Below are 23,487 nucleotides of genomic sequence, written 5' to 3'. Positions count from 1 at the left end.
TCCAGCAAATTTTCACTGTCATAGTATGAGAAGAACAGGTTTTCAACATCTCTTATTCTACCCATGCTCAAAAAACTATCACAGTGCCATCAAAATCATTAGGTTGTCAGAACTGACTGTCTCTTTGCCAGTTAAAACACACTGGACAAATGCCATCAGATTTGCTAGCATAGCTCACTCATTTTTACAGTATTCTCTTAAATTCAACATATAATATCACTCCTTGTCCACTTTGGCTCCTTATCTGTTATGCCTTAAAATAGAAATAGATTTAGGATGGGATGAAAGATGTGTTTAATTTTTGCCAAGTGTGATACCACTAAAGTCATTAGCCAATATTGGTTCCAACAGGAGATTACGAACAGCAGGAATTTAACGTGCTCCTTTTGCAGGATTAATAGATACGTGTCTCATGTTGCTTTTGTGCGTGATGACAGCTTGAGGCTGTCAATTTCAACCATTTCCTGATTAAAAAACAACAGATAAGCTTACATGCGTTCAAGAAGCATGAACAGAAGATGCAACCGAAGACGAACAGTTACGTGATCCATAAAGGCTTAAAGCACAGCAAGTTTTTGGCAGGGGGACGTGGGGGTTTGGGGAGTGTTTTAATTGGATCACGTTCTAAGAAGCTGCCTATGTTCAGCTATTAGATCTCCCAGATTACATAGCATATTATCATTTTGTTAAAATGCATCTTTCATGAGGGGAAAGGAGTTCAATAAAGGCTACTTTAGTATGCTGGCTTTTTTCAGTCTTTGAGACAAATTCAAATTGCCTATTGTGGCAGGACAGAGAGCATTCACCTCTGGAGTTAATACACCTCGGTAAAGCTATTACAGAGGCACACAGGACAGCTTCACTTAGAATATGCAGACTGGAGGGCAAGAGTCATTTCGATCCCGATTAAGATAGCCAAGCTTTGACGTTAGCCGACACAGAATCACAGAGTAGCTGAGGCTGGGAGAGACGTCTGGAGACGGTCTCACCAGAGCCCTCGGCTCAGAGCAGGGTGAGCTGCAACCGGGTGCTCAAGACCATGTGAGGTTGGGTTTTGACCATCTCCACGGATGGAGACTCCACAGCTCCGGACAATGACAAGAGCCAAGGCACAGCAAGGGCTGACTGCTCCCTGCAGGAAGGGAGCCAGGAGCTGAGCGCGGCACTGCAGCTGGCAGGGCCGGGGCCTCAGCCCAGGCACGGACGCTGGGACCAACCCAGAGACTGCCAGGTGGGTTTGCGGGGACAAGGCCGGGCTGAGGACAAGAAAGGACGTCAGCCTGTGGGCCAGCATTCAGGCCAACAGGGTGCGGGTCACACAGGGAGGCCTCTGACGGGCCTGGAGAGGGACGTACCTGTGGCCTGCTTAGGGACAGAAGGCCCAGGGCTGAGCTGAAACCAAGCCTCGGGTCTGAGGGTGTGGGTGAGCGGCCCAAGGGAGGCTGGTCAGGGCCCTTGAGGTCTATTCCTGCCTTCAGGGCCCTGACAGAGACAAGGCAAAAGAGCTGGAAATATCTTCCCACTGATAAATTGCAGCACAACTCACAGGGACAGCGTGAACCCAAACAGATAAGGGACCCGCACAAAAGAATAATGATCATCTATTCTCTCTTTGCAATGGCAATTCTGAGAAAACCATTAACTTACAAACTCAAAGGCTTTCACTATTCGTGATTCAACTGAGTAAACTGGTGGCTTCTTATTATGCAAATACATGAAATGTTTTGTTCTGGGAATATAAAACAAAATAATAGATTGGGGCATCTAAAGAACCTTTAGTCCTCTCTCTGTCATTATACTATCAGACTTACATGCGACATATCTTTCCTACCATAAAAATCCAAGGGAATAAGAGGTATCCCTCGAGTGATTTTGCACCTCTGCAGCAGTTACCTTTTCACTCTGTGTTGAATATCCACTGGAAGAAGGTTTCACTGAGGACAGGTTGCTATAGCTTTCTCTTCCAACACAGCTAGCTTGCTGAATGGGGGCTGTAATAAGACTGTGACACAGGCTTCCTGTGTCATCTTTTTTTAATGCAACATCTTACGATTTTGATAGAAGTCTTTTAATCATTGTACCTGGTGATTTACAATTTTCACTGTGCACAGGGTAGGGCACTTGAAGGCGTGTGGACAACACTTTTGATTGTTTCAATAACTTAATGCTGAAACATACTTTCACGCTTACTTGACTCAAGGTGTAAAAACACTCATCTTTTCACCAATCATCCTTGGAAAATGAATTAAATTATTAGAACTTCAGAAGGGAGAAGTAGAGACTACAAATTACTTTTTTCCTTTTTTATGAAGCCAAACTCTCTGACCTGATTCTTGATCAGAGTTAAGGTTTTCTTCAAGTTTTGGCATTTCTGTAGGAAAAAAAAAGCTGTTATACAACCGGAAGTAATAACTTCACAGACAGTCCTACAGTCACCAAGGCCACTGTGTCCTAATAAATAAAGCCACAGATATACATTTTTGGATTGCATTTTAACAAGAAGCTCCCAAACCCACTTTTTAAGAGAGGAAATACGAGCATACACAGGACTTCTCCCTGGGAGAACACATCCTTAGAATGTATTTTACAAAAAGCTGGACAAGAAAAAGCATGGATCCTCAAACTGTGACACTTTCACTGAAGAAATGTATCACATCTGCTGCTCATTTTATGTTGCTTTGGGGAAGTCATAATCTGCCCTTCTCCAGTCCTGCATACTGGGGTTTCCCTTAGCTTACCATACATTTATAACACTGTCAACTACCATCAAGAACTCATACTTTCTCTTTAGAGATCCACAGTTTAGTGCTCAGTCTTAAAAATAAGTCTGTCACCATCCATCTACATGCGTGGAAATTTTGTCTGTATCAGAAAAAAAAAAACCACAAAAAAAACAACAAACATCCACCACTAAGTCATATTATATATCCCGAGGACAGCATGGCAGTAATCCAGAAATGGCAGATTTTCACCATCACTTTCAAATGGGCTGGCAGAGCTTTTTGCAATGTTTATCACGATACATGTTCAGGATTAATTGTTGCCAAGAGATTATCATCTGCATTCAAATTAAAGGTGTTAAATTAATACCATAGAAATTTCAAGTTCACAGGAAAGTAAAAGTGGATTTGTTACGAACAATCAGGGATTTGCTTTGAGATTACACAAAATCCATCAGGGCATTTCCCCACCTTCATTCACATCCAGTGTAATCCAGAGCAGGAAAAATTAAGGCAAAATCAAAGACATGCTTTGCATCACGAATTATCAGGAATCCTTTTATGATACAAACAGAATAACAAAAGCACTACCACACCAGCTGTCCACCAGACAGACAGAAACCTAATTAGCAGGCAGGCAGGTATTAATTTCCAACCAACTGCTCCAATAAAGCATTTCCCTTCATATGTAATGCTTAATACAACTACACTTTCAGTGCTAAGAGCGTATGTCTAAAACCAAAACAAAATATTCACAACATGCTCACAGTTAAATCACAACAGAAAAAAAAAAAAATCAAACACTGAGGTTTCAACTTCTAAAAGCTGCACTTTGGAGAATTTCAAATGAATCTTCATAAAGTTACAGCCAAATTAATTTAGCGAATGAAAATAAGAACGTTGGACCAGTGCAATGATGTATTTAATGCTTTCAGAAAATGAGGCAAAATTAAAATTAGTAAAGAAGTGGATGCTTTACTAACCTCAACCCACAGGTCTTTTACTTCTTTACTTCATGTCATTAGTTGCTTGGTAGGAATGGGAGAAGTATGTGATAAACTCGATTTATTTATGTAGAAATTAAATTAAAGAGGACTTTGTAACACAATTTCTTTCATAGAAGATAACAGACATTACCTTAAATCCAGGAAAACAGGAATTCTAATGTTATCATTTGTTGTCCCATTAAAAAGTTGAGAGCATGGTCTCGGTTGTCTGTAATGCATGAAGTTTAATAAGTGAGAAAGTGTACGTTCCAAAATAATTGGTGTCAAACAAAATGTTATGATATGAAGAGGTACAAGTGACAATTGATGTGAAATCATGATCAATGCCAAGAGACTGCAGGTGTATCTCAGTGGTTGTCAGCTTCCTGGTAGAGCCAAATAGTTCAACGCCAAACCATTAACAAAATTTGACAGAAGCTGCCCTACAAGTGTAACCAAGGTCTCCCTACCTGTAGGGAAAAATAAAAAGGTATATACTGAGATCCTCAAATGATTGACGTTATTTTGTAATTAACAGCTTACCCACCAACTGGCTGAACAGCCAATTAGGAAGCTGTTTACACATCTAACTCATTCAAATTAGAGCATCTTTAGTAATAGTTATTAGGTATCAACCCCTTAAATTACAAAGATTATACTCAGATGGGCAGCAGCAAAGCTGATGAAGCAGAAGCCATTCTTCAGACTGTCTCTACTGAGAAATGTGCTCTGAATGAAACTGATAATAGGGATTGGAAGATAGCTGCTTACAAGCACTGAAAACTTCCAATTGGCAAAAAGTGAAAATGTCCATTCTGGTTGGAAATAGGAAAAACAAAACCAGAAAGCACACCGCACCACTACTTTCTAAATCCTGGAGGAAAAAAAAAAAAACAACCCATGAGAGCGTGCTAAATGCAAACAAGGCTCAGTAAACAATACAGAGTGTATAAAAATGCAGTTTAATCTGAATTTTTCTGGAGCTAAACGCTCCACCTAACTCCATAGCACAGAAGAGAAAAGTTAAAAAAAAAAAATTGCTCACAGTGAGGGAAAATATTTTAAGAAGTTATTAAAGCAACAACCCTATTAAAGAGAACAGATCTGCAAAGCAGCAGCAAAACAAGCTGCCCAGTCTATTTTATCAAGGCTTTTTAGGCTTTTTTTCCTATCACTGACAAACAACTGCCATCCCCGCTGCCAAATACTGAACTATGGTGAGACTTAACTGCGTTTAGGATGGAAAAATAAAGTTGCTGCAAATTTAACACTGCATAATCTACAACAGCTGCCTATGAAATCTACTTTATGTCCTTTTTTTCCTCTGTCTCTACTAGTATTGTTTCATCAACATACATAGAGAAAATCTTATTTCATTTATGCTGGTTAAAATATTTTTATGCTTGTTAAAACATTGCAGATAACTTTTAAAAAAGGTAAAGAGTGGATAGCACAATTATATATTACTGGCTAGATGGCTCTGTTTCATCACAACTTACATGCACCATCAAATTTCTCTGTACCAGACACAGCATTTTAAATTGTTGTAGGACTGTAAACTCTGCTAATTGTTATTGATCAAAAATTGAAAAGAAACCTAACTTATTAGTTGTCCTAATAGTTTAAATATTGTTCTTTCATTCCAAGAGAAAAGCACTAGCAAGTGGCATATCAGCTCCCATTTGGACCATTGTGTTACTTTGGGTTTGAATTTGATCATCAATTGAAGGAAACCCCAATCATACCAGTAAGTATCTAAGGTGCAATTAGCTACCTTGTTTCTCATACTGTTCTCCTCGACATCCCTTATCACCATTAAAAGCAAATGGAAAGCCCATTCGGTCCCTGGTCATCTGAAAAAGTAAACCTTCTCACCTGAGACACTGTGTATGAAGACCTTTGTGTCTTACAATTGATAAGAAATCAACGTCGCATCTGCCTAAATTATGATAAAAAAAAAGCTGTGTCCCAATAGTGTAACTGAGCTATTATCTAGACATATTCACTGCACAACATATCCTTTCGTTTGTCTATTATAATTTTAGAGTAGTATCTATTACTCTAAACATTGTTCAAGATTTTCTTCCTTAGTATTAACCCATTTAAACTGGACACACAGCAACCACTTTAGGAAGATGTAAATGAAAGTAGCTAAAGGTCACAAAAATTCAGCCCTAGCTGAAAGAGCATCTGGGGATTTTTAATTCTATCTTCTCTTCAGTGATTGCCTTTTTGCACTCATTTAAAGAAATATTTCAATTAAAAAATGATAGTCTCACTGTACTGCAAGGAATGCATAACGAACAAGCCTACAATTATACTGAGTTCAGAAGAAAAGATCTGGAAAGTGTTGACTGGTATGTGTCATAAAAGTTAGTAAGCATCTTCCCAAACATCATGAAAGATGTTAAATTAAAAGAATGCTGGATTTCTGGTAAGTATGACCACAAAAACATACGCTCTGTAGCTAACTAGAGAGAAGCATGTTCGGACATTGAGGCTTTTATTGACTTCAAAAGGTCAGCAACTCAAATGGGGGCTCACAGTCCCTTCTGAATGATGGACAGAAAATTATGTCCCCTGTCCAGAAACTGTCCACTACTAACATCAAGGCAAACAAGCATTCTTAGATCATTCTGTGCCTGAAGGAGATGAAAAGTATCTCTCAGGCTAAGGTAGCTAGACAGTTGTTATTCTAAGAAGCAGAAAGTATGTAAGAAAAAGAAAACGAACTTCTAACAGAAGTCAACCGCAAACAACTAAGGACTCCACAAAAACTCTGTAGCTAATGAAAGATGTTTCGTTCTTTATTATTGTGTAATACTTTTATCACAGAAACATGGTATTTACAAATATACACATATAGACTGCTGATCATAAAATGTTACTGAAGAATTAGTCAAAAAATCAATTTACAAAAACCAAAAACTTTCCAAAGATATTCTGGCTGAAAAAATTCAATGAAATTTCAAGGAGACAGTTCTGTACAGAAAGATAGGTTTTAGCTCCTCAAGTTCTGGTAATATTAGACAAGAGAGTTGTGAACCAAGTGAGCTAAGCTCAGCTGTACATTTGAGATGAGGCAGTTTTTATATTGTTCTTTTTCACAATTTCTTGATGGTCAGTTCAACAGGTCTCAGGAGGCACTAGTTTGTATGTTTTTGGAAGCTGCAAGCATTGCTCTCACTTTGGCCATAAGATCCTGTAGAAAATAAGAGAAAAATTATTAGACTTGCCTAGGCCTTGAACAGAGCTAAAGCATGTGATTGAAAAAACCTGCATGAAAGGGCTAGTTTATGCTTCAGTCACATAAAATAGATTCATGACCATCAGACATTTAGCCTTGGGCCTGTGATACCAGGCAGTAGCTTTTAAAAAAGAAATGGAATTATTTTGACAGAGGATGGGTATCTTAAAACCATGTTAACATTTAATTACTGCACGCTGTATCAATGCATATACCTGATACGGCTATTTGTAAATAGTTATGCTGTGAGTCACAGCAGACTTGAACATATCAACAAAATCATAACGAAAATTCACAGACAAACAGCAACAAGGGTAAGACTAAGTTGTGGATGTTGCTCAATGCAAAGCAAGCACTTTAGTTTGCAAGAGGACATATTTTTCCTCTATCGTCAACACCACAAGCTTAGCCTTTGCCAAGCTGTTCCTCTGTTCCTTCTTCCATGAAACTTAGCACAACATAGCAAGACGGGCTCTCAGTAATACCTGCTGTTTGTGTATTGTTCTAGCATAATGTGGACTTTCATATCTTAACAGTGGATATACTGCATTGCAATGAACTTAGCTACTTTCATTTCAAGTTTAGTCAACCCTCTAAAGATCAAGCTGCTAGGGAAGCAACAAAATTGTTTTTCTCATAAGCAAACAAATTAAGAATGACAATGAACATGTCTCTATACCATATGTGAAGCTCAGAATTGTACAAGGTATTAAATGGAGATTACAATATGATGGACGCACTCCATTAGGCCACTAATTTGAATTTGTTTATTTGTACCTGAGTGATTTTACTCTGCACTGAAGACACGATCGCTGAAGAGATTTGGCCATCTTTTTCCTGAGAAACTCCCCTAAAAAAGTAAAAATCCGTGTTAAAAGTTTATAGCTTACATTTTCAAAATGAATTTCACTCACCATCAGAGTTTTGAGCTTTATTGTACAATTCCCTCATACACTAATAAACAGTTCTCTCATTCAACCAGAAGTCAGGGTAAGTCACGGTCAGAAGACTCGCTCCTGTGTAACTGACAAAACCAAATCTCAACAGCAGGCTAGGGATTTTGGACAGGACTGCATTGTATTCTGTGGAAATAATTTAACTGCGAATCTCACAAACACATTGAAATTCAAACCACCCTGTTAAAATTCTACTTCAGAGTTACCCCATTTAGTGAGAGTTAGCATTTTCTAACTTAGAATCACACTGCAGAATTTTACATGTAAGTTTTATTGTAGGAGTATGTCAAGGTATACTTGAACAAGGAGCAGAACCTTCAGTTCTCTACACTCAAAAGGATCACACTTCATCTCATACATAACATGAAAACTTCTTTGACAAATTATATTTGTACAGTGCTTTTCTGACTTAAATGTAAATGTAGGAGAGGTAGTGTTAACATATTTTCCAGGTTTTGAAATCTGATCCTAAAATTTCACTGGATTACGTAAAAACTCTGTCAGGCAATGGAGATCCAAGCTCATCATTAGACTGATGTACAAAGGGCCATCCTATCAGCGTCTTCTACTTTTAATATACGTACATACAGAGCTCCTCACCATACCAATTAGGTCAAAAGACACATTCACAGTCAAGAAACACAAGCAGTGCAACATTACCCGACTAAGAAAGTGTATTACCTGGAGCGTTCCTGGCTGGATTCCCTGCTCTCCACAGGAGAGACACTAGCTGAATGCACAGAATTTTTGTGTGTGGATGGTTTGCCTGGTGACACAGCTGGTGAAGGAGACCTAGCTTTGGACTTAGTACGTGATCTAGACCGCCTCTTCTTCTTCTTTTCATGGGGACTTCTGCGAGAAGAAATATTTTATTGAAGGACAGTTACAGTAGTATTAAACTAGCTCAGTGAAAGGTACTTTTCACACTTCTAAAGGATTACGTAGCGCTCTTCCCCAGGATACTTTTCCATGTGCACTAAGCAAGCGTTCAAGTCTTACCCCAATATTGTATTTCTTACCCCAATACTGCACTTCTCTGGTTGTGCAAAACAATGTCTCAGAAGCTCCTTTTAATAAATTATGATAGGAGAACTACTAGTATCTAAGGCTGTCACTTGGAATACTATTTCTCAGGTACAGAGGAATTAGGCGGCAGTATTTGATACTTTAAAGGATGACAATGAAAAGTCTCTAATTGAAGATCTGCAGAATAACCTCACTAGAGGGAAGTTCCTTCTCAAACAACATCCTGCATCTAACATATAATGAGAAATAGAATGATTTATATATCCCTGTATTTTTTTAGCCCATAAAGGAGCAAACCATGTAACTATAGCTTTGAAAAAAATCTACAAGGTAAATCCACGGTTTGCTTGCTTTTTAAAAACACGATTACTACAGTAATCAACTCCATAACTCAACATACTGCAGACTCAAAACCCTAAACAAGCTATCGTATACTATGCAAGCAAACCTTCACCTAGCAAGACGTTTGAAGCGCTAACCATTCCTGACTTGGAAATTTTATATACAAACATTTGCTTCTAAGAGAATGGAACAAATGACTAAGGGTACCTGATGAATTTACTATTGACAGAAGGCGGAAAACAGAGGTTGCCTTATATGAAGCGTTAAGCTCAAAGAGAATTCAACTACTAATATACTACAGATGAAACTATCAAAGCCTTTACACTTGTTTATGGATTTACGTCTAAGATTTACATACCAGTATTGATATTACTGTAATCAGAATTACTAACTTAGCTTTTAGGCAATACCTTACTGCAGGCACATCTCTCTAGCTTTCTCTGCTGGGGGTGCTGGCATACCTTCCATTTTTAGAGCTCACAAGGTTAAAAAGGTCAGTTCAAAAAAGAACTAGAAATGCTCTGCTAGAAGTCTAAACAGAAAAGTAAGTTTCTGAGGCTTCTGACACACCTTAAAACATTGTAAACCTTAGACCCATCTTTTAAATACCACATTGTTGATCCCTTTATTTTCATTTTCTTGTGAAATTTTCTACTTTAAAGGCAAATATGCTATAATAAATACTCACATAAATATTCTATAATTACAATGCTTAGAATTTATCATATGAGTATCTGATTTTTTTATATAGAAGTCAGCATTCAAGACTTAAATTACAAAATGCGCCTTACTCTTTTCCTGCATAAATAATCATTAAATGGCAGGGAAAAAACACACAAAAACACAGCTCTATTGGCCTCTAATATTCCCATAATTTTGAAAATAAAAATCCTCTACAAAGTTGGTTATTCCTTGACTAGCTGCTTATGTACTGTAATTGCTCAATTTCTTAAAACATAAGGTAATCAGGCAGTGAATATATTTCATATTTAACTCTTGAAAATCTCAGCAAACATTCATGGTGCTAGAATATTTTAGAGTAGGCTTTTTCAGTGTTCTTAATCTCAGATTATAATGAACAAACACTATAAATGCTGAATGAAATTGTCTATCAATTTTCTAGTTTTAGAAGGGTCCACATGCTAAAACCAGGCTTATTTTTACAATATTTTTTCTAGGCACAATAGCTAGCATGAAGACCCATGCACATTCTCTGTGGAAAGCAATTCACTGCAGATGAGTTAGATTAAAATGATTAAGATGATTACAGATTAAGATGATTTACATTATTCTTATTCAAGTAACTATGATGACATCCAAGGTACAGGATAAGCAGAAAAAACAATTGTTACATTTATTCTGAAATAAACATTATTTTGTTAAGCAGTAAGCCACTAAATTCACAGAGAAGACAAAGCATAGCTTCCTAGTTCTTACATATTTTCTTCTGGAAATGTACCTACAAATTTACAAGCAATGCTAGCATCACCACAGGTATCAGATTAATGCCTTAAGCAGTTTAAAACACTGCAGTATTTATTATGTCTAGGGTCCTTTTCAGTCCTCTGACGATACAGGATTCCAAAGCCTGCCTATTCTTTGTTTAGCTGTGGTTAACAAAAAGCACTTAGCTGACGGCTGCCATGTACGATTCAAATCTGCATTTGGCTATCAGGCAAAATATACATTACTTCCTAACAGAAAGCCTAAGTAAACTAAGTGGCTTTTAAAAGATCATGAACCCAAACCTTCCTTCCATTACACCCACTGCGAAGAACCTACTCCATAAATGAAGATCAGGAAAAATGGTGCACCACAGCATCTATCTACATTTTTACTTGACATTTAACATGTCAGTCCTAGCTAGGCTTTCTGCAGTCAGAGCCGCAAAATGTCCTCAACTATGTTTATCTACAATATTCTTTCTTCAGTCTACTTTTTTGCTTTTACTGCCATATGTTGTTGTGTAGTGTTGTTTTCTTGTCTGAGGCCTAACAAAGGTTTTCAAGTTCTACCTATATAAACAATATTGTTTAAAGAGGAGTCTCATTTATTTCAAAACTCCAATCATAATTTAGCACTTTGAATAGCAAAATTTTCAACATGATTTATAGCTTAAAATGTCAAATGGTCAAGCAGCAGGCACACCAACGCTGCATGAAAGAACATCACAGGACTGTGAAACGATTCTTGCAAGTATTTATAGGAAGAAAAACATTCTAAGCTTCTATATATTGGATCTTTTCTGCTTAGCTAATTTGCATGCTGAATTCCACAGAAACCTCTATTTTTATCTCAACTTTTGAGTATGAAAAACTGAATTAGTTGAAGTATACTGATAAAGTTCTCATTCATACATACCATACATCAATTAGCTAGAAGCTGTTAAGAGATGGAAAGTTATCCTAAGAAACAATGCCAATATTTTAAAAATCATGAAGGTGAAAGTGACCTCCTTGTTTCCTACTCTAATATGTTTTTCCATATCTCCTGTAAAGACAATCTTCACTGATACGAAGAAAGAATCTGTATGTTCAGTTTAGTAACTCTTAAGGTGCTGCGTTTTGTGTACACTTCAGCTGTACATGACAAAATTAGCATGAAAATTTTCACTTCCTCCCATGTTGAAATTAGAGACAAAACATTTCAAGCCTTTTGGGCACACATTTTGCAGATGTTTTTATTCTGCACTGGTGAGATGAAGTAATGGTTGTTATGCCATCTTGCCAATAGGAGGTTCAGGTAGACTATATGCAAGGTGGTCTCAAAAAAGACACCACTTATTTTGGATTTGACATTCCACTCAGGTAGTAAAATAACGGTTGAACATAAAGCAGACTTTTTGTTAAACTGGATTTTCCCTTTATTTGTGCAGATACTGTGAGTGGTCAAGCAACTTTCAGATACTGGTATGAATAACCTAACACCAGTATATGGCCTCTGTGGAGGTCGTATCGATTGGACAAGTGGAACATGAAAAACAGACCGAAGACTTCAGAGTCCAAATAAAATCTGAACTTTCACAGCTAGGAGACAGTACTGTATTAACATTCATTGATTTGGTTCAACATTTAGTGTTCAAACATATACAAGAACGTGCAAAGAACAATAATCAGTGCTTCTGGTTTTTCTTTTCCTCCACAGATGTATTTGTCTAATAAAATAAAGCCCCAGATGAAAAGAAACCCAAAGCTTTAAGTTTTATCCAGGGAGTATACAACACTTCAGGCAACATTTAAAGTCTTCTGATACCGGAAGATAACCTCTTATACTTACTTGGATCGTGCACGTTTCCTACTGTTTCCAGGACTATTACTGATGCGATAAGCTGTTGGAACACTCCTTTCCTCTCTCCGTCTTTCTGGTGTGTGAGCCCTCCTCCTAGGTGACCTTGATCGTGACCTAAACAGGAAAAAACACCCAAAAGTTTGCTTTTTGTTACTTATATTATTTGTATAATTATTTTTGTTTCAGTGGAATTGTGCTGTCACCAAACACAAATGTAACACCATTCACTTCTACTTTATATCATTATGGGGTATTTAGTCTCCAAGACTTGTCAGTTGCTTATGAATTTCTTACCCATCCAACACATTTAGGGTGTAGTTATCCATTGCTTTTCACTCCCAACACTGGGGGGGGAAAAAAAGCAATTTTTTTTTCAGTATTGTGTGCTGACATCAATGTCTGTATTAGTAGGCATGAATGTTCCACTTCAGTGCAGTCACCTTTTGTGGCAACAGTTTACTAATGATGGTACACAGAAGTCCAATTTGGCTTGAAGCCTGGAATTGTCAGGCCTGACCTTGCCTTCTCAAATTAATGGAATGTTTTTAGAACTGCTGCATCACAGAGATAAATGCAAGTTTTTGTTTTCAGTTCATCTCTAGCTCTGACAAGTCCAGGAAAATTTGTTCCTGATGCTGCAGAATAATCCTAACACAGCTAATATTTTCACCTGTGCAAGTGACCAACAACCCACGACCGGCATTGTTTGGCACTAGCACTTTCACTTGAAATATTTTTCCTAGAGAGAGAAAGAGAAAGACCAAGATGAAAAAAAAGCATGCCCAGTTAAGATCAGAAATCAACTTAACAGCCTAACTCTTTTTCTGTGTGATCTGCAATTAAGTTGATGTGCAAATAAAAACCTGCGTATTTTTTAATAACCAAATAATTTGAATGAGGAAAGTCCTGAAGAATGGAAGGGAGACAGGGAGGAGATTGAGAAGGGGACAAGACAGGGACCCAGCTTGAAAAAAAGAAAGAAAAAAACCTAAGCCCCAAATCTAACCCAAATTCATGGTAGTAACAGTTAATTTTGTTCCCACTAAAGTGTATAGTTCTAATCATTCGATTTTTATTTGTTATTTTCAAGCCTTTCTTATTTATTTGCTATAGGTATGTCACTCCAGGTATACCAAACATTCATTTTCTTTCGTTCTTTTGCAGTGACTAAAAGAGAAGCCATTTGTGAAATCACTGATCTTCTGCAGACTTGCACCATATATTTAGTATATACACACACGCTCCTGAGCCATTTCTCTTATACCTACAACAGAACCGATCAACTGAAAACGAAAAAAATAATCACAATGGCAGTTAAGGGTTGCAAATTAACTGCTTTGTCACTTAGAAATCTGATCTTTACCAGGCCTTTCAGAAGGATTAAAAAAGGAAAAAAAAAAACAACAGATCATAAAGTTTGGGGTCAGTCAGACACCTTGACATTTTACCAGGATTTCCCTCAAAAGAGCGCCAGCAGTCAAATCTTTTCGTTGTCGAAGCTGCCTGATAACTTTCCCGCTCTGTTGCTGCTGCCATTGATGAGTTGCTCAGACTCGGTTCCATGCTCAGTGTCCCTGTGGATGCTGTGAGTCTGTGATACGGAGGCACACACTTCACATTCAGAATAAAATGTGCTAGTTTTGGTATTAACTAGACTCCTGAAAAGGCTCAGTCCCTTAACCAAAAGCTGAACCTTAGTGAAACATGCCTATATGGACCAGCCTAAAAAAAGTCCAAACAATCAGAAAGAAAAAAGCATTAGCTTCATTTTTATGAACCAGATATGATGTTTTTTGGTTCTACAACATTCTTCCAACCACCAAACGTTAAGAACTTGGCCATTAGTTTCAACAATTACAAACAGCTTAACAGTTTTACTTTGATACAACAATTATTACTTTCATTACACTATTATTTTAAGACACTCTATTCCTTTCAAGTCAACAGAACTTGTGTTTAGAAGGGTCCCAAAAGTTCAAAGGATTACAAAGCTTGGCATGTCTCATTACCATACAGGAATTAAAACTAAGTGAAAAGACACTACCTCTGCAATAAGAAAATTGATTTGGAACAAACAAAGAGCAGTTACTTCCAAATCTCTCAAATTTCTGCAGTTGAGGCAAAAAGCCAGTCTCTCACACAAGCATTCTGAAGCATTCTTCTCAAACTTATTGAAAAGTGACCCACTAATGAAGCATGCCACTACTACCGTTTGTTACTGGGTAATTCAGTATGTGGCTTAGCACTACTCTGTTACTAGACAGTATAAAGGAAAATGATCAATATCCAACAGAAGTTTAGACTTTCCATCTCTACTTTAGGTCAAAATGAACATCCAAACGTCATCGAACCATATCATTCAATACCTAATGAGCGCCTCTCCATCCCCTCTCATACACACACAAACCACACTCACACATACAAAGACATCAATAGCTTAGATCATGTGCTAAAAAGATCTACTGGTAGAAAACAGAGATGCAGATGAACACGGTCATTTCTTACACTTACTGTCCATCAGCTTCAAAATCAAACTTCCCAGCTAGAACAGCAAACCTACAACTCCAGGGACTGACAATTTACACTTCTTTAAAGAGCAGCACTATCAGATGCAATTCACATCTAACTTTTTATGGTGCTTTGAAGCTGATTAAAAGAAAGACACCATGAATCATTTACTAGAGATGACCGAAAGATACCAAAGGCTGTTTGCCAAGACAGATTTAACAGATGTGCCTCACCTTTGACCTTAATTACTGATGTGTAATAAGTCGTTATCTCTTTGGGACTAACACCTCCAAAGCAAGCCATGCTAAAATACCTTACAGTGTTTTTGTACATTGTTTACTGTTTCTATGACTTAAATTTAACTTTAACCTGTCATGTTGGTCTAGAATTAAAGCCATACTAGGCCAGGAGCTTTGTGGGACTAACTTTGGCAGGCAAATTTTGGTTCAGAAAATAGCATTCATTTACACAAAGAAATTTCTTGTAGTGTAGCACATGGCTCCATAAAAGCACTATATCTGGGTTCCTTGCAAAACTACTTTCTTTAAACTTGTTTCTGTTAAACAGGCTTGGTTGTGCTACCCAGAATAATGAATATCCAAGACATGCTTTGAATTAATTTGCTGTTATTTGAACATATTTTTCCAACTTTAGTACTGCTGAAGTTGCATTAGAAAATACTAAAAAAAAGCAAATTGTACAAAATTGTACCTTACCAAGGCCTATTTTTAAATGAAGCAGTGTCTATGCCTCTAACAATGCAAAACCAAACGATAAACAAGTGATATAAAACAGTACAGAAGTATATTGCAATGATTACTTCCATGATTTCCAAAACTAATTTTGATTAAAAACCAAAGAAAAACCAAAAACAAAGTTTGACAAGAATGCTGAACATCACTTGAACAAAGACGGCAAAGACAGTTACTGTAAAGTTATCTTTAACTTCACTTCCTACATCTCATTCCCTATTAACTTGTTAGAAACCAAAATCAGTATATAGTTTGTTGTAATCTTATTTTTTGAAACAACTTATATGATTAAACAGTAACTACTCAAAGCATTAAAGAGAAGCTCATCGAGTGTCCACATGGAAATCTCTCAAAATCTAAGACTTTTATGACTGTTCCCAAATACAGGGCACATGGTGAGTGGTCATTATTACAACTTAGAGGTAGTTCACTATTCATTATCATCCAAACGCAATGTAGTCTAATGAGAAATTGTGGAATACGCATCTCTCTTTTGGTTGTCACAGGTAATTTAAATATAACAGTTTAAATAGCTTCAAATCTAAAACATATTTTTTCACTGTACAGACCCCTCAAGCCCGACAAACTACTCTCTAGGAAAGTTATCAATTAAATTACTACAAAAAAGATCATCTTTGTTATTCCATTTTTTTGATTAATGTGATCTGTAGCAGTACTACAGAAAGAAAATTCTAGTTTTTTTTTTTCCAGTCTACTGCACCAATAATTGCTCTATACTGTGGTCTGCAGGTTAGCATATACATCTAGTCCAGGATGGAATAAGGCAACAAAATCTCCAACACACTACATTAGATTGAGACCTTCAAATAAAGCAAAGTTACTCAAAATAGGAATGTTCCCATATAATTTAGCATCAATAACCAGACAATAAAGACTATCCTCTAGGCACCATCCAATTAATAAAAGATGAACACAGTAACCGCTGCAAATAGTCCACAGCTTTATCCCAGGTGGTTATGACTCTTTACATAACTACTTATTCAGCAGTAAACTGTAACATCCAGTGTTTTAGGAATCTAGAAAAGTTACACATTTTGCATCAAGCACTGGGAAAACTAAAGACATAAGAGACGTGAAAGATGCCATGTTTTGAACAAGGCAAGGCAACAAATGGAAATTATATTTATATATTTAGTGTTGAAAATTAAGAAAAGTTGTATCTCTTCTAGCTAGGCACCAACATTTGCTTCTTTTGGGAAAAGTACTAAGACAAGGCATTATTTTTACCTTAACATTTGAGAGACAAAACACGTCAGTATCTGAATGGGTTATGAATCAGCCTCCCACTCTTGATTACTTAATTATTTTACAACCTTTCCAGTTTCAGGGGCAAGAACTTTGATTTTGTAAACAAACTGAGGACTTTAAGGATTATCAAACACTTTCAGTAAAGCCTGGCTAACTATCGCCATCATTTCTTGTACAATGTGAGACCATGGGGATAATTTTTCAAGGACCTAATTAAAAATACAGAGCTAGAAAAGACTTAAAGAAATCAGACTATTCAATACTCTCTAAACCATCATTCTTAATACAGAAATTTCCCATGATGGCGCTTTCACAAGCTGTATTAACCACTGAGAAACTATAAAAAGCTTTCTAGTCTCTCTTCCATTAATTTAAATCCATTACTTCTCATCCTAACCCCAGGGACTGAAGAAGAATGTTCTATTCCCACCTTTCTAGCATACATGATGACTCATTTAATTTTTCTCCAGTTTTTCCAAAGTCATAATTCTAAATCTCCTCCCCACCCCACCTTTTTTTTTTTTAGTTTATGAAAATTTTTGCTGATTCACTCCAATCTTCCTCTAGCTGGTCAACATCCTTCTGAAGTGTCATGGTCGAAGCTGGACACAGTACTCCATCTTCCATCTCAAAATTATCTTTATACATCTTATTTGCAACACTGGAATTTGTCTTCTAGCTGAGGATTCATTCAATCCATCCTGCATAAGACTTGCTGTCTTGACTGACTATATAGATTTTTTTCCATTTCAAATTTTTTACCGTACTCCCACCAGACTACTCCTTACTAGTATATAAGAAAAACTCTAAAGTGATAAAATACTCTTCCATTAAAGTAAACCAACAGTCGTTATATTTAGTATAATATGCAGGAAGAAGGTATTAATTACTATTAATTACAGGAAGCCCTCAAGCAGAAGTTTAGATTTAGTCACACTGAGAATGCTGTAGATAATAAATTTAGACATATAACAGGTCTCCTGTCAAAAAGTTTCTCATACGACCTGCAGAAACCTCAAAGTGAAAGGGCAATAACTCAGCACTGATGATACTGCCTTAAGCTCCCAGAAACAATGGTTTCCTGAATGGGAGACACTCCAGAGACCTTGGTTTGAACTGGCATTCTCAAATCAGAAAACAGGATGAATGAGAGCCCTTTCCTGTTCAGCTTTAACACTAGTCAAATTTTAAGATGTGCAAAATGTTCTCAATGCAAGATGTGGTGCAATTTTGAAACAATTTTAAAATTCAGCCAGCCAGCATCAAGCTTATTGGACCTCTCAGGTGAACAATTCAAACAGTTGATCTAGGAAAAATCCATCCAGATTTAATTAGGTGTCATCCATTATGTTAGGGCTAGTATGCATCTATTAATTGATTTGCACCAGGAAGCATATTCTACAGCGCACACAAAGATTAGCTCCATCGGATTAACTATTTTTGGTGACTTTTGCGTAGTATGTCCACCACCTGAATTCTGGCCAATCAAGAAAAAAAATCCACTAAAAAATAAGAGTGTCTGTGATATGTGTGTTGGACTTCAGAATACAGTAGTTCGGTCTTTCCACTAGCAGAACCAAATGTAAATCAGTTGGTGAAAGTATTCAGGCCTTGATAAAGGAGGAGATATCCTCAGATCACCATGAAGTCACTGGAGACATCTCAATATACATCTGACTTGGTTGTCATTAATCTGGTTAGTGCCGGATGCAAGCTCATGCAAGATGCAGGATTATCTTTAACCTACAGAGTAGCAGACTGAAGTACTAATAAGAATCTTCTTAGATGATTCTTTTTCAAGGTACCAGAAAAGATTATTATTTTTTTAATCATTACTTTGATGATTCTTCTTGTTTTCACCATTGATCAATAAAACAGTAGAGGAACATACATGACATAGCTTGGATGAAGAGACAAGGGAGTTCCGACATGGGAGTTCCAAGTGAAGATACAGCTTGGCAGGGAGCTGAAAAGATCAGTGATTCACCTGACATGACTTTTCCTCAAGATATCCTCCACTCTGAGAAGACACTTATTCACTTCACTAAACAATGAAAGCTTCATTCAGCATCATTCCCTTTATACACTGGTATGTACAAAAAAGGAATGGTACCAGAATATTTTGGAATGCATCTAATAACATACAAAGTATCATGACCACCTGTTTGTCAAAAGCAGTCAAATAAGCATTGTGCCAGACTGATCGTTTAAACCCAGATCAAGTTATGTTCATTTCTTTCATATCTGAGTAGAAGAGATGTCTTCAGCGAAGTATCGTATTTAACCTAAGAAAACTAGTATAAAATATCAAGTTTTAAAGCGTTAACACATATATTAGCATAGTTAGACACTTTGTTAAATATATGTGAAGTTTTGTCACATCACCATCAACGGCTAGAAAAAAACCTGAGAAATAGCTGAACCAGCTGTTTCTATAGAAGAAGCATTTAAATCACTGGCATGTCCACAGAGGTAATACATAATTCTGCGTGCATCAGATACATATACAGCTATGGTAGTATTTATATGCATAATTCATTTCAACTACAAGTTACTGAAATACTGTTTGGATATTCTGTAGCATGATCCAGAGACTACAACCCCAGGAACATGCCCTTCTGACTGATTACAGCAACTGCTCTGCGAAAGGAAATTAAGATACAACAGAAGTTTACAGACAGCAATCTTTAAAGGTTCCTAGACCCAAATGTCTTAGATGTAATTAACAGTATTAATATAACATAATATATATAGCCATATAATTAACATAATGCATTTAATCTCATTAATGGTCAAATTTAGCCCAACTGCAGTGGGCTACATTCTTCTACGGTCTCTGTTCCACAACAACTCTGCTTTCAACCTTCTTTGATTCCTGTCATCTCTCTCCTGCCATTCATCCATCACATCTTTTCACATGCTACCCAACTGCTTGCTTTCCTTCTGAGCTTTGCTGTTCAACCAGCTAGTTCTCTACTTCATGTTTTAATATTGTTACTATACCAGAGCAATAGCCACAAACTCCTCTTCTTGTTATAATCACACTCCTACATAGTATCACCAGGTATTTCACAGACCAGAGTGAAATTTGCCAGTGTAAATTCTGCACTATGTATTTAGAAATTAATGACTATTTCATCAAAAATATTTTCAGAGATTTTCCATATTTGATATTTTCTCACTGTCTTCAGGGTGACTATATCCCTTGTAATGGGTAAGAAGATGCTTATGTAATTAAAGAAGTGCAAAAACATTTCCAGTATTAGCTCACACAGAACTCTAGAGAATATGGTTGGTTTCCAAACCCACCTTGAATGCCTGACAGTTCTATAGGCAGTGGGAAGTGAGTGCTTTGCTTTTGAATGTGATCTAGATCTGGACTTAGATGAAGAATGATACTTGAAAGGTGATCGAGATCTTGTCCGAGATCTTTTCTTGTGTTTTTTTCTTTTTTTGTCTTTTTCTTCATCCCTAGGAGGATCCTTGCTTTTGCTTGAAGGCCTTTCTGCTTGTTTAACTTCTAAGGTAGGTAAAGTTCTGACTGCAGTCACAGGACATGGTATACTACTGACACTCTGAAATCAAAGGTAAACAAAGAACATCATCATTCAGTTTTGAAAATTGCACAAGAATTTTTAATTTGAGAAAGTCCTACGTGTGTAGACAATACATAAGCATCTCTAGATCTTTATAGCTTTTTATACTAAACAGGGGGTTACATCTACTGTTACGCATGCCATGTAAATACACAGTTCTGGCAAAGAAACTTAAGATATCCTACTCACTAATCTTGCCTATATATATACACCTATACATGTATATATTGTCGAAATGCTGGATAACAAGTACAACAGCAAGGAAGATAAGAACTAACAATCATCTTACATTTTTGACTCAAGAAAGTATGAGAAATACATCCATCTTAAGAAAATAGTTGTTAAATCAATAACAATCTAACCTCCCACGACTGCTTTAAATCCTCACAGTGCTGCATTAGTATTATGTAAAGCGCGCGTAAGTCAGGCTCACATCTTCAAAAACACAAATCTAATATTATTCAGTAGAGGCCTATACGGTCCCCCAAAGGTATATATGCAAGTTGGGATACACATTAAGACTCTCAGCTTAACTAGGTATATTCCTGAGGTTTTCATCTTTAGTTTATAGAAAAAATTTGTTCTAAAAAAAAAAAAAGTGTACTAACAGATAACTTTTCATGTATTTATCCCTTTGCTTAAAAAGGTATAAACCAGAAAAATACAATCAGGACTTACTGATATTCAAGATTAAGTTTTCAAGTCACTTTCTTCCTTGAACTGTGCTATTTAGATTAGAACCTCAAGTAAAACAGCAAAATGAAATAGCGCTAATACAAATTATTTCTGCACTTCATGAAATAAGTCTTTTGCATGTAAAGGGCTGGAAAAAATGACAAAAGTTATTAATCCTAATGATAGAGCAGGCCCTTGCTCAACTCATGTTCAGCGAGTAATTCTGACTACAATCGAGCGAATTAAGCAAAACATACCACACTCCGAGAAATTTTCAAATTACCAGCTTGTACCTGAGAGAATTCTGCTCAACACCTTGCTCAGAACAATTCAAGTCAGGCACTGTAGATAGGCTCCTCATTTCAAAGTCTGTCATTCCCCCAGCTGCCATTTCAAGGCAACTGGAGAAATCAGTTTCCCTGTCATAATTTCTGCTCCACCTGGTCTGACACTTTCATCATTTGATACAAGGAATGCTTACCGTGATCAGAATAGAAACTAATACATTAAAATCCCAAATAACCAAATTAGAAGCAGGTGATCTTCTCCTCTCTCTCTGCCCTTCTTCTATTGTGAATAGGTCAAGGCAATAATTGACTACATGTGAATACTCGGAAATTCGGCTTCGCTTCACATTACAGCAATGTTTCTTTTCTGAGCTTTAACTGGTAACTGTTATCACAATATTTACAAAAATAGCAATAAAGCAGTCCTGAAGTAGTTTGCTTCAAGCGTTATAAACATTTTATACCATTCTCATTTGAGTGACTGGTTTACTTGTGGCCTATTTCCAATTTCCCTAACTTCACAATCCACACGCAATTCCAGACACCTCATCTCCAAACTCAAGGGTTTCCTAAGAGACTACTGCAGCCTATTTTTGTTCCTTGACAATGTTATTCATGTCTTTATACAGTACCTTAGTCTCTTTGAACTCTACTGAATATGTAATAGACCAGTTTGCCTTGAAGTAGATAACTAATAGCTTGAAACAAAATAGCTGTAGGCAAAGTAGAGTTAAGAGGAAAACAAGAGAGGGAAGAGAAAACAACATTTTTCAGTGCTCAAGTTCATTTGGCTGCACAAAACACAAGCTCTCATACCGTTAGCCAAAAGGAAGCTAATAACTGATTGACACAGGTACTTTTAGTGCGTATGCAGGGATTCTCTCAGCAATCAGAATGAGGAACCCCGCACTGCTAAGCATCCCTCCATACCCACCACAAGCACTGGCTGCCAAAACTGTGATCTCTCCTTGACTTTCAGGATGCTTACAATACGAGTGACCAGAGCTGTCCACAACCCTCTGTGGAGCGTGCTGCAGCCTGGCTGGATGGAGATTCAGACACAACAGCTCCAGCTTACTAATGAAGCATGTTTGGAAAGCTCTGGCAGAGATCATACAGAAGTAACTTCACCAACCCCCAAGTGAATATGTAGGTCCTGAGTGCAAGACAAGATCTCGTGCAGAGAGGGAAGCCACCTACCCAGCTAAACTGACACAACGCACTGCTGGGACCGGGTGCTCAGAGGAGGTGTCACAAACATGCTGATTCCTGCAGTGGCAACTGTACTTTCAAGAAAAAAGCCACCAGCAAAACGGCTTGAAACATCCTCAGAGTTGAAGGCAGAGCTCTGTGAAAGAACGTAATGCCAGCAAGTTGCCAGGACAGGCAGAAAAGTTAAATAATGCTGCTGAATTGGAAAACAAAACAAAATAAACCAAAACTGTCTTGTGTCGGGCAAATAGAAGAAGCTGTCAGTGACTTGGGGTTTTGCTAGGGAAAACTGATCCAGGCAAACTAAGGTAGTAGAGGCAAGAAACTAGAGGCAAGAGTGAAGCAAATCAATAAATAAAAATCAAAGCGAGTGCGGACAATGGGAGATGATTGTTTCCAAAAGGCAGAAACTTTTTTTTTTTTTTTACTGACCAGACTTTGCAAACCTGCAGGTCAGCAGAACGCTGTTTCAGAAAGCATGGCAACAAGCTGGTTACCTGATTAACTTTATTATGCATCTCAAGGGAAGGGAGATTTAAGTTTTTTGAGAACTCTCCTAGGAAATTAGATTGCAAATTTTCAGAAAGCATTCATTGAACCTCACTTCTTTATTCCTTTAGGTT

General features: G+C 37.2%; 1 protein-coding gene across 11 annotated transcripts in view; it reads right to left on the bottom strand.

Annotated features, from left to right (window-relative positions):
- Positions 1 to 6,492: 6,492 nt before the first annotated feature.
- SFSWAP (splicing factor SWAP) overlaps positions 6,493 to 23,487 on the bottom strand; it is a 48,617-nt gene continuing 31,622 nt past the window's right edge. For 6 of the 11 annotated variants that reach the window (XM_083803276.1, XM_083803279.1, XM_083803286.1 and 3 more), the window contains 6 exons: positions 20,404 to 20,669; positions 14,001 to 14,156; positions 12,554 to 12,679; positions 8,591 to 8,761; positions 7,731 to 7,803; positions 6,493 to 6,908 (listed from right to left, as the gene is read on the bottom strand). In XM_083803276.1, the coding sequence (XP_083659402.1) occupies positions 6,843 to 6,908; positions 7,731 to 7,803; positions 8,591 to 8,761; positions 12,554 to 12,679; positions 14,001 to 14,156; positions 20,404 to 20,669 (858 nt within the window). In that variant the 3' untranslated portion in view covers positions 6,493 to 6,842. Of the gene's footprint in view, positions 6,909 to 7,730; positions 7,804 to 8,590; positions 8,762 to 12,553; positions 12,680 to 13,235; positions 13,305 to 13,999; positions 14,288 to 20,403; positions 20,670 to 23,487 lie in introns of those variants that run through there. The other 5 variants (XM_083803282.1, XM_083803283.1, XM_083803280.1 and 2 more) reach the window with 4 other exon arrangements.

This window comes from Anser anser (genome assembly GCF_964211835.1).
Source record: "Anser anser genome assembly, chromosome: 18".
NCBI lineage: Eukaryota > Metazoa > Chordata > Aves > Anseriformes > Anatidae > Anser > Anser anser.
The sequence above is the reverse complement of the archived record's forward strand: the minus strand, read 5'-3'. Positions and strand labels throughout refer to the sequence as shown.